Source organism: Rhea americana, unplaced genomic scaffold (genome assembly GCF_003343005.1).
Source record: "Rhea americana isolate MKP2758 unplaced genomic scaffold, rheAme1 scaffold_131, whole genome shotgun sequence".
In the NCBI taxonomy this organism is placed as follows: domain Eukaryota; kingdom Metazoa; phylum Chordata; class Aves; order Rheiformes; family Rheidae; genus Rhea; species Rhea americana.
Window position 1 is genome coordinate 2574326 of NW_028185384.1, and position 12551 is coordinate 2586876.

The window sequence follows — 12551 nt, forward strand, 5'->3', positions numbered from 1 at the left end:
TGAAAAAAAAAGAAGGGTTTAACTTACCATTTTGCTTTTTCCTTTAGCTTTGGTGGCTGAAAATTACTTTTTGACATTAAAAACAATGCCCTAAAGATAAAGGAAGAACAATTTAACTACATAATAAAAAATAATTAATTTCACTACAACACTTAAACACTTCAAATTCGTATTACAATTCATATTATAATTCTGCTTCAAGATAAGAATCAAACTGATAAAACTGGATCAGTCAACTGTGTTAAAGACAGATGCCGTGAAGGCATTGATTTTCTCATCCCTAAGTATCTTTTTATTGTCATGCATAAGCCTGTTAAATATAATGCTACAGTTTCTCTACCYAGTTTACTATCTCTTCTTATTCACRTTGCTAACAACATTACAAAGTTTAAAAAATACTTAAAAATTGCTCTCTCAGAAATTAGATGCTTGCTGAAGGAACCCTAGTGTGAGTTTCTAGGTCTGAGCTCCGACGAAGGTTACACTAGACCACCACAGTCCCGTCCGGGACCAGAGAGGAGCCCGAGGATAAGCCAGCTCCCGTCCGCAGACCTCATGGGGTGAAGATCAAACATCGGTGGCTGGAGTTCTGCGAGTTCGATCGCGGTGATGCCAACCGCCCAGATATCGCAGAGCTGGTTATATCCACCGTTCTTTTCCACCGCGGCGACTTCTGGGGCCATCCTTGAAATGCAAAGCCATCGTTCGGTCAGAGCACGCAGAAGGCAATGCGGTTTCCTCTGACTCGCTGCCCACGCGCAGGAGTCGCAAAGCGCTTCACCTAATTCTAATGCAAACCTTCTCCCCCCACCCAACCCCCCAAAACCCACCGGGCAAGAGTACCGGAGGAGGAGAGAAACACCCGGAGGCTGTGTGTTTCGCCTCAGGTCCTGAACTCGCCGGCTAAGCTAGGAACAGAACCAGGGTCTCCTGATTCCTGGCGAAACGCTTTAATGAGCAGATAAGCTTCCTGCTGTTAGTCCTCCATCTCCAACAGGACAGAGAGGGCARCAAACAATTAAAATCCATTGCCTGGATTAAGCTGTATGTACACGTGCAGCATACGCTGAGAATATTGCCCTAGAGAAAGGCATGTTAACTGCCTCACCGACACACCGAAATTCAAGAGCAGCGAAACCTGCATATATAACCCAGCTCAAGATTTACAATGATACGTCCGCATATTAAATGCTGCCTTGGGCAAAATTAAGCAGTAGAGATGACTAAAAAAGTTTTAAATCCGTTTCTCTTCACAATGTTTTTTGCAAAGCAGAACCCCCAAAGACCTCATTCACTAACGTAATGAAATCACTGAGAAACTAAACTACCATTAGGTGTTCAGAAAAAGGGCTGAATGTTCTGCATTAATAAACTGTGGAGAAGTGGCAATCCTGCTCCAAACGGCAGGTAGCTTTGCTGCAGTAACAGATCAGCTACAATCAGTGCTTCCCAGATTTACCTTTTGGGTATTTTACTTGGAAGAAAGGGAACGTATGCAATGAAGTATATAAAAACTTAAAAATGTGTGTATATTTATACACACATACAAACATGCACACACACACACTTGAGTGCATGCACTTTAGAATTCTTGGTATAATTTTTAAACACAGACTCAGCTTTCGATGTAATCGTAACAATCAAAGCAGTTTATTACCAGTAAGGGGTACCAATAAACGATTTTCTCTTCGCAATGGTGGCTGTTATTTTTGCTGCTACACCAAARTCCGCTGTAAGATGAAAATATCACATACTTAGAAATCTGATTTTCATTTAACACTCCAATTTCACTCTACAAGGTATATTAGTATTATAAAGGAAAAAACCTCTTATTTCTAATCCAAGTTAAAAATGCATTGAGCTTCGGCAGTTAAAGATTAATAAAGATTAATAATTCCAGGCCCATCGGCTGGCTCAGTGACTGCTCCAAAAGAGTAAGAACTGAAGAAGGYGGTTGGTTACCTATAGCCTGTTGACAGGATGCAAAACTTCTCAATCTTGTACCTACACAAGCACCCACAGACACTTTCTATTGTCAGCTGTTGCTCTAAACGGCACGACCACGAATATCCCATGGCGCCGTATCAGAAAGTGTCACAGAGAACAGTATCCAATAAAACTGAGGGCACCAGTACAAGAGATCTGCTATATCGTGCTTTATCTTTAGCAGGCTCCATCTTCRCTCTACAGGTGCTACTCAACACAAAATAAAGCCCTACAAAAGCGGAGTATTTCTATCAGATGGCAGGCTCTCTACACAACAGTCATTTTTGTGTGTTTCTGCATTAGCAGCATGATAAAAATAAAAGACAATTTGCTAAATCAAAGTATCCCAGCTGGTACTATTAACTTTTACTGGTTAAATTAAAACACTCATTTGYGTTCAGTCTTACTATTAAACTCAGGCAACTTACCTAATTTGACATCTCCATGGTCTGTTAGTAGAATATTTGCACCCTAAAGCATAATACATAGAGAGTTAAAATGCTGTATCAGGAATATTCTTCTGCATCAGAATGTTTAAGACAAGCTCCCCACACTTCCAAGTTACCTTTATATCTCTATGCATTTTGCCCTTCATATGCAAATAAGCAAGACCCTGGAAGTAAAAACAAAAATAACAAAAAAACCCCGTCAGTTTTGTCATTTGTTAATATACTACAAAGCCAGTCATATTTAATAAATGTAAACTACTCAATTTATTTGATTTGAAAGTTGAGAAATTGGAGATTTGCAGATAAGAAATACACTGGCTTCTGTTCCTCATCTCTCCCAGCACCAACAAACACATGTGAAGACTCGTTTCAGCGAGGCATGGTGTAATGTTTTACATAGATATATGTGTATTTTCAAAACAAACTTCCAGACAGAGTACTTTTATCCTTTAGTAAAATTAATTATTCTTTTGAAGTCCCAAAGGTTCCAGCCAAAAGGTGTTCAGCCTTTCGGCTGCCCTTCCAGCAGTACAAGTCACTACAGCAACAAGAGAGCAGGAACAGAGCTGCGGAGCAGATCAGCTCGCGGTGTGCGCCCCTGCCTCCGGCAGCGACCCGTTCACCCAGTGCTTCCAGGCAAGGGGGGTGTCTTCTTACGGAGCTGCTCAGGGATGCAAGGAGCAGGGAAGGAAAAGCTCCTTTAAGAAACAAGCTGTCTATACCATCTTATCTTGTATCTCTACAGGTATTAGCAATCACAAAACGAAACAGAGTTTTAGTCATCTGGTTGTAACATTTTTTCCTCTACGAATATCAGAATTTAGTGCCACAGATCAAGCAGCCAGTTTAAAATGTGTGGGGTTTTTTTTACTGCTCAGCTACTTACCCTTGCTTACTAGGTATTAGCTGTTTTCTGCAACGAGATTCAAAAGTTTATCCTAAATAACTGCTGCACTGAATCACTGTGCTAGAACAACACATGCAAATAGCAGAGACAACACTGTGGTCGCAACCTGGAGAGACCCATGTCTTCCACAGGTTCACTGAGACCAGCTGGATCACTACAGGAACAGGAAGAGGACGGAGTTTTAGGATTTTGCTTCTACAATGGGATCCTCAGAGACTTCTCTTGGGTAAACTCCTTTGCAAATTATGGCACAAGGAGCAGACAAAAGTTGTTCCAACAGTGATTTAGGCAAACATTTGCACTACATTACTGTAGYTTGCTGCTAATTTTTATTTATGCAACATAGAAACTAATAGATTAACCCTAGTTAATTTGCCCCACTGGATACCTACTGCTTACAAATATAAGTGATGGTATAGCATTGCTCTCTGAATTTGCTCATTTGCCATATCCACTTTTGGTGCATAGACCAAAGGTTTTTATTAAATACCTGCAGAAGTACAGTACCTGTAAAGTTTCTCTGCATACATAAGCAATTTGTAACTCCGACAGAGGTCCTGTTACTGAAAACAAGGATGAAAGGCTCTGTAAGTTTACAGTGTACACTGTATAAGTACGATTGCAAAACAGCCAAGAATGATATCTACATACAAAAGTTAAATAACATTTTTTAATGAACTATATTTTAATTTGATCTGGAAAATGTTCATTTAAACAGAAAGGCTTTCTGACATTTTTGTCTTCTCTTGCAGTAACAGAAGACAATACCCATAGCAAGAAGAAAATCAGTTTTGACAGAAATCTAATTATCATTTTACAAGTGACTTGATAACAATACAGTATCTTATATTGTGTGCTACGTAAAAAGCAACAAAGACAAATCTGTATTAGGCCTTTGGGACTTAGAATTAACTTAAAACTATTTTTCAGCTATTTAGTATAAATAAAGTAGAAAGAGCATTGGGATTCAAAAACTTTGTATTATGGCTAAAGGCAGAGGAAGTTCCAGACCACTTTTCCAACAACGCCAATAAATCCTTCTACAGAATCAACAATTCTAGATGGCATCTCAGAGGTAAAAACAATAACAAGAGAGGCATGCGACTGTACAGGGGCAGGAATATCGAGTCGTTCTTTATCCTTTAAAAATCAAATTTAGAGATTTCTCAGTAAAATCAGCTTCCTCACCCTATGCACCCCTTCTGGCTGTGGGACTAACACACAGGCCACATATCTGCAACACAGTTTGGACCTCTGTGTTCAACATCATATGTTTTTAACAAATAGTTTTATTCTAGCACTAACATAGCCTCCACATATAATTAGCCTGATTTCTGCTGTGAACCGTTTGGGGGTCTTTTTCCTCTTTAGAAAGGCAGATGAACAACGCCTGCCCCTGATCTGCAAAGGCGCTTGGTTGACCCAAGCTAACTAAAGCTGCTGGCCAGCCCACCGCTGACAGCCACTGTCCTTCTTCCCCGAAAGAAATCAAACTCATTGGACCAGTTATCTAAGAATCATGGAGAAAAATGAGCAGTGTGATGGCTAGAAATAAAGCACATCCTGGCCCAGAACGGCAGGCTAATGACACAAAATGACCGTCACCGTGCCTGAGAAACGCTCTCAACAAAACCTGTTGTCGCTGAAATCACTGTTCATTTCACACGGAACAACGCAGGCAATGCTCGCCACTACCAACAAATCCTTCATTTCTTTGCTTTCAAGTTTTCCTTTTGGCCAAAAGCTTCCAAAAGGTACAAATGTTGACATAAGCTTCAAAATACCATGGTAAATATCTTGAAGGGATCCACCGCCGCAGTACTCCATACATATCCACAGCTTTTCACGGCTATCGAGAGAGAGGTAAAACACATGCATCAGAAGCTGACTGAGCTATACACAGAGCAGAGTTATTAAAGGTCATTTAAATTATTTTCTACATGTCTTGATGATTCTTTAACAGTCTTCAGTTTGTTAAAAATAAATATTCCAATGCATCACAAGCAGTCACATGGTTTATGCTATTAGAATCTCAACATAAAATTTTCACTCTGATAGGTGAGGATTTGTGTCAGTCACAAGTCTCTAACCGCTGATCAGACYTAAAAGATGCTGCTTTAACCCTGCCCTTCTAACTTCAATAARGAACATACAGAAGAAACATCTGAGGTTTACACGCTTATCAGCAAGATAATACGATTTAAACACATTAACTCACAGTTTCAATCTTAAATTGAAATTATCTAATTTGTCTTTAAAAAAATCTTCATGGCCTTCAAAACTGGGACAGGGGATTTAGGAATTTAGCTGTTTTATTCCAGTTGAAGTCTATTGGGTCTGTTCAGCTTACTTTAAAAACGCAGTCTTCCAAGAAAGCTGAAGATTAAGCCTCGTAGAAAGAGACCAAATGAGAGAGGTGGTGATATATATTCCCAAAGAGCCTATTGATAAATGGCAGAATTCCACAGATATGGAAAATATTCTCCAACTTTCTGTATAACTTTTAACGTGTGTCCTTGAAGAGGCRGCCAGCTGGCATCACTTTGCTTCTGCCTTTCAGGACTTAGCATCTGTCACACCAGAGCTATGGAAAAGGTCTCTTACCAGCAGCTCGCATTCAGAGATTTTTGCTCTTACAGCTTGCTTGCTATACTTCCACAGCATACAATACTGCCATTAAATAAAATACATAAAAGCGTTTCTGCCATATATAAATAATGAGCTTATTTTATATTATGAGTGGTAAATGTTTAAAATCTGCCCAGGAAGTGAGTAGGTTTGGGTATGTTGCAAGAGTCCCTAGGGGAAAAGTTTCTTTCTGCTCCTAGTGATAAAAGTCTTCCAGCCTTTTGGCCAGCAGAGAAAGCAAAGTATTAGTCACTGTATTTTTTAACTGGGAATTGAAGGGAATTCAGCCTAGAGGAGAACAGCAAGAGGAGATATAAATAATAAACCAGACAGATCATTGTCTTAGGAAAGAATCGATAGAAACGCAGGTGACAAAGTGGGGTTTACCTGAGATAGCTCCCAAAATAGGCTACAATGTTGCAATGCTTGCATTCTTTAACCATATATATTTCTTGCTGTATCAAGGAAAAGTCATCTCCTGAAAAACAGAAAGCAGTCACAGTAACATCACACAAAACCTCAAGGTCCGGGACATCCGAAAGCATGTGCACAATTCATAAAAACAAGCCACGGGTTTGGAAAACTGCTAACCCCTTCACAAGGGTTTTCTAACATACCAGCCTGCTCCGTAACACTGACAACTAACTTGTCCTGCAGAAATCCTCACTTCTGAGTTCAGAGTCCCCTGCCTGCAACTGAAGGGACCACATGCCATAGACTCTTCAACAGAATATTTCAATTTTAAAATACCTCTGCTATAGCATATGGCCTGCACAGACTCACCGCTGCTGACTCAAAAGAGAAGCAGAGAGACCCAAACACAGATTATGGGTGCGTTTTYAGATCAGAACAGCTACATAAGCACATTTACACGCCCTAAATATCTTCTGGGAAAAAAAAAAAAAAAGACTATTGAAAAATATATTGCAGAGAGAGCAATAGCCTAGCACGTCTACACCACTTCAGTTTGGAAAGAGTAAAGTTTAAAAACTGTTGTAAATTCCAACAAATTTTTGTTTTATAGAGAAAAGGCACACATCTGCTGCCCCAACCACCGCTGTGTCGCCGGCCGGCACCCAGCGCCTAAGCAAGTACAAGGTGGTTCTCAACTCACAGCGTCGAGCTTTGCATGATACTGAGTTTAACCATACGCTCTGTTAAATACGAGAGAAAGATTATCCCACCCACATGCGCACTAGTGGAGAGTTAAAGGTAAGTTATGGAAAAGATAAGGGCAGGCCAGATCTCCGAGGGGTTTCTCTAGCAGTCGTCTCCACCAACAAGAAACGTGCAGCCAAGAACTCTGTGGGCTAYACCAAACCAGCCCGAGACGGGAAGGACGAATTAGCTACCTCCAGAAATTATCTGGGGACAYCAAATAGAGACATCCTTCATGATTTGAATAAAAATTTCTGGCTTATATTTTTCCAGCTTTGTTACGTTGTTGCAAGATCTTTTGCTTTTGTGCAGGTATCGTTTTATCCTTAGGTCCCACTTGAAGACATGCCTCAGACAAAACGCTTCTTAGGACACTTCAAGTGACCCAAACCCTGGGTGACTGGCCAGCCTCCCTCTAGAGAGCAATATAGTCCAAATCGGCCTATTAGGCCATTCTAGATACATGTTTGCCTTGCAACTGCGCTTAACGTATATCACTGCCTTTATTCTTCCTTTGGTACGAATAAAATTTCTGTAACAATTTGCAAGACAGGAAAGACTAGAATTTGGTTATAGATAAAATGCTGTTTCAGACAACGTGGTAGCTACCAGGTTCTCTCAAAGAAAAAATGCTGTAGGTTTATTTTTGTTCTATGCTTCACCCATGGAAGTTAACTCCTAACATCAACACAAAGTCAGGGATGTGGAAGCCATCAAACACATACTGCCTACCACTGCTCCCCTTAATTTATACAGTTTTGGTAACTGCAAGAGGTTTCAAGCACGAGTATAAATTTTGCTTGGATTTCAAAATGTGTTTATTTAAAAAGTAACAGAGTATCTAGTATTTTTAATAAGCTCTTTAAAAAGATACCTTTTATTTATTGTGCTCTGGCACAACTTCCTTGAGCAATGCTGTTACCATGGAGCTCCTACCTGGATAGTAATCTGTCTGGCTGTCAACCCAGCGTACTGACGCACTGCCCTCTGGAATTTATCATCGCTTTAAAAATTTAATAAACATATTAATAAGCATTAAGCTGGTATATAGACATGGTGAAAGAAGTGCCAGCTTGGTACAGTGATTTTCAAAGGATCGCAGTCTTTATGTCTTAATGATTACCAGACTTCTACTTAAGAAAATAACCACAAAATACAAATGCAGAGGGGAAGGCATTCATGGGAGCACATCGCTGACTGATTTTAGCAAAACCTCAAGGGCTTCTTGAAGCTGAACAATATAGAGAAAGACTTCTCTGGGGCAGGAAACAGTAGCAGAAGAGTTTCAGACATCAAGGATCTTTTTCTTTTAAGCACAAGTAATATTTTAAAAACGCAAAAAATATTATTAAAAAAGGCAACACAATTTCCATATCCTAATCAGTTAGATTTAGCAGAGATCTCACATTTTGCACTCGCTTTATGGGCTACCCTTGAACTACAATGGATTTCTGCTTGAATTCTTGCATGCTGCCTATAAACAATTACTATGAACAAAGGAATTTTGGGTTTGAGTCAGGTGGATTAATCCTTCCTATTTCGATGGCAAACTTTCTAAGGGAAACTGCTGAACTCTTTCACAAATAACTCACAAGGGCACTCTAAAACTCGAGTTTTTCAAGAAAGTCAAACCTATGGAAGTTTGAAGGAAAAGACGCAGCCACCCCCAAACCCAAAGAAGGGATCACCGCTCTCCGACCGTACCCGCTGTCCACGAGCTGCAGGAGCATCTAGCACCCTGTATCAATGATCTCTTCTTAAACTGTGATCTTCAAATCAAAGATTCTTTGCTACATCAGAAAGCATTTTGGGAAGAATTAAATACCGCCACATATATGTGACAAATATGATTAAGCAGCAGCAAAACACTGTATGCAGCAGCCTGACTTGCTGCCCAAACTCCTACCAGTTGGAGTGTACAGTATGGAGCAACAAGAATGTTAGAGGTCTAGAAAATATGGCTAATGGGGGGGGGGGAATCAAAGGAAATATGGTTATCTGGACTAAAGAAAGACCAACAGGAGAAATGGTCGTCAGAGATAAATGAGATATCAGGGAAGGGAAGAGGGAATTTTCCAAGTCTCCGATAGGACGGTTGGAAAGGGACTTAAATTGCCTGAACCTACGTTCCCCGTACTCTGCTGGGAAAAACTTCCCAGCAGTGACAACGAAGCACTGAACACAAATGCACAGGAAGCTGTGAAATCTCTCCCAGGTGGAAAACATGAAGAAAATGCTGAACAAGTAGCCATCAGAAAGCGACTTAGGGTAGCTAATCCTGCCTTGCAGAGGGGGAAGACAGAAGAGATGACCTCTTGATTTGCAATTAATAAACTAAGCACCTCCACAACAAATGGGGTTACCTACCAAAAATGAGGGATTTGGAAAGGGAAAGGGATGCACAGGTTGAACACAGACAGGGAGCTTAACATAGCAGTAGCAAACTGATGGAAAAAAAAGGAGCAGAGAACAGAATTATCCACGAGAAAAACTTGGCTAAAATACATAGAAGAWGATTCTGAAAGATCAGACCCAGAGATGGGGGAGAAGATGTATAGTKCTTCAAAGACAAGAATGAATTGAAAACTACGGAATTCAGAGTTTCCAGGCAGCAGGAATATTATTCTTGGCAAGAAGAGCTGGAATGGGACAAAAATTAAATATCCTTGGATAGCATAAAGAAAGCAAGACAAAGAAATTGTAAAAGAAATACTTCGTCAAGAGGGTGACAGCAAGATAAAAAAAAAGTTCAATCAAAGGTGACAATATACCCATACAAAAAGATTTTCTTCTGTTTTAGTCATCAGAGATCGCTGGATTCTAAGTAACATGGAATTGGAAAAATGTATTTTTTTTTTCTACTCACATGTTTGCAATTATAGGTTATGTGGCACGCTGAGCAAAAAGCGTAGTTTAGGGAGCTGCCGTAAATCACACAAGCGGTACGGCGAGTCACTRCAGCTTGCTACTATTATGTAATTTTACCTCTGAAACTAGACGTATAGTAAACAGAATGGCGAGCTACAATAGAATATTCTCCTCCGAGTAGAGCTTGTGACGGCGCCTGCTCTGCTTGGCACAACGAGCTGCTTGTTCTCCAGCACAGCTGGCAGCGAGGAAGACTATCGAAACACGCAGCCACACCATCTTGTGCTGGGATCGGATCAGATTTCAGAAGCTGAGTGAGGTAAGGCCTGGTAAATTCATGCTAAATCCATATTTAAGTGGTTTCTAGTTCTGACTTATGCGGAATTGGTACGGTATAGACGTCTCACCACGTTACCCTTGTTGGAGGGCACGTGAATCCTGGATCCACATCCCCCAGTCTGCAGCTAGGGGAGGATCTGATGGCTGCAGTGCCTATCACATTGCATCATCAGGTCTTTGGAGCATGCACAACACCGACAGTTTATACGTGTGTTTACTCCTGGTCCTATTTCTGGTGCTCCGCTGACTGCTTTGAATGGTCCCATCCTGCAAAAAAGACCCACGGTCACTCTCAAAGCCTCTCCTGGGTCGACCGTGTGTCACTTATTTGTGCAGAAGGCCCCTGGGGGAAAAGTTCATAGTTATTGTTTTGCATCAGTTTATTCTGCACTATTTCAGCGCTGCACTGCAGGGCTGACGCTGCCTGGGAGAGGCARGCAGAGCCCAGGGCCCGCACACAACCGGGAGCAGAGGCCTGATGCCCCTGGGAGGCATCAGCAGTGTCACCAAAGGGCTGCTTTGTTTCCTGATTTTAAAGTAACATTTGTTATTTAGAAGTGGGATGCCACTTACTAACAAGACGGTGGAGGTGCTGCGAGGTAACAGGGGCCAGCCCGGTGCTCCTGCAAGTGAACTCACGCTGCACCGGTGCCGACTGCCCAAGAGCTGCCCCTCTTCCCAGTCGGCAGCAGCGGCTGCTGCCGGGGCTGGGACCTTTCCTCCCGCGCTTTTATTTCAACCATCTGAATTCTGGACCACAGACAAAAAAGCCCCATGGGAATTACAACTGCGTGTACTGGGATGAATGGTTTCCACAAACTCCACAGCCAGGCTGCCCACCAGGCCATCTCTGCAGGTCACCAGCTCCTCTGCACAYGTTTCCAGGCAGCCCCACGCTACCCAGCTCACACGCAGTCACTCCAGACCGCTTGTCTGAGCACAGCAAGGGCTCAGTCTGTGCCGATGAAAGAGATGCCTTTCCCAATACACAGGTTTTTGTTTAGACTGGAATCTGTTCCCCGTCTTTCTCCTCCACCCCAGTTAAGTTCAACTCCTCAGGCATTTTCCAAGCTCCTTTTAAATAGCCTGACATGCAATACGACTGAATAACAGCTCCCAGATATTTTTGGGGGGAGGCGTTATCGTAGCATCCCATTCCACAGCTCCGACAGCTGCCAGATGCTAGATTCCTGCTTTCTTCACTGCTCTCCAGACCCACATGGCGCTCTACCAACCATTTTGAGTCTGAAAACTGGGAATAATCCTTCTAAAGTTTCACATCTTTAAGAAGGAGAATAATGTAAATCACACTGATGCATCTGAGCTGTTTTATGAATATCTCTCCTGCGATTCAGTGGAACCTGCAGTCTGACTAAATGAATTTAAATTCCCAAGACTTGAGGCAGAAACTTGATTCCAAGTATGATACAGTGATTTGGAAACAATGGTCTTTCCAACAGCAAATTTTACTGCCACCAGCATCTAGCTGCCAACTGCTTAAACATCAATGTCTCTCAACTGAGATGAAATACTGCTGATGGCTACACACCACCCCAACAGAGCGAGCCCTACAGTAAGCAGCACACAAGTATTTAGAGCGACTGCCGTAATGTTCTRCTGTACCTGAAACTGTTGGCTTTTGGGGATCTCAATGCCTTACCTTGCATTTTCTTATGGACCTTCTGATGGCTGAAAAACCCAGGATGCAACATCAGAACAAAACTCTCTGCAACAAACACGAGCAAGACTCAGAAGCAGAAGAGGACAACAGACTACGTAAATGTGGCACCACCACTTCCTTGCTTTTGGATTTGAAGTCACTAAATCCAGCTGGATCATAAAGCTCCACTTTCTGGATCACAGATACTCCTGGCCTGGGGCTTTGGTCTAGCACTGGAAATGCTCATGTATATTCTCTTCTGCCCTCTTTGGTCTATACTTATGAGCAGCCATGTCAACACATAATCTATATTCTTGTTCCATAACGCTTCCATCTCTTTTCCTCTCTTCTTGCCTTCTCTACCTGTCTTTGTGCACCTCAGCCTTTCATCATCCCATCTCACCACCACCATCTCTTGTTGTTACTGATACTTTTCTTCATGCATTTTTCCAAATTAAGTGTCTTCCTCCTAACCACAAGCACCCCCAGCAAGCTGCCTTCACCCTAACTGTCACACACTTCCTATCTGAAACTCATAATCCTTCATCTTCTTTCC

The 12551-nt window shown here is 41.7% G+C and overlaps 1 protein-coding gene across 1 annotated transcript in view; it reads right to left on the reverse strand.

The window, feature by feature from the left end:
- MAP4K5 (mitogen-activated protein kinase kinase kinase kinase 5) overlaps positions 1 to 12551 on the reverse strand; it is a 62276-nt gene that overhangs the window by 26983 nt on the left and 22742 nt on the right. Inside the window, exons 3-10 of the mRNA XM_085297880.1 lie at positions 6358 to 6448; positions 5127 to 5191; positions 3850 to 3905; positions 2552 to 2599; positions 2415 to 2457; positions 1658 to 1730; positions 553 to 684; positions 28 to 90 (exon numbers count right to left, since the gene is read on the reverse strand). Coding sequence (XP_085154006.1) covers positions 28 to 90; positions 553 to 684; positions 1658 to 1730; positions 2415 to 2457; positions 2552 to 2599; positions 3850 to 3905; positions 5127 to 5191; positions 6358 to 6448 — 571 coding nt within the window. The remainder of the gene's footprint in view (positions 1 to 27; positions 91 to 552; positions 685 to 1657; positions 1731 to 2414; positions 2458 to 2551; positions 2600 to 3849; positions 3906 to 5126; positions 5192 to 6357; positions 6449 to 12551) is intronic.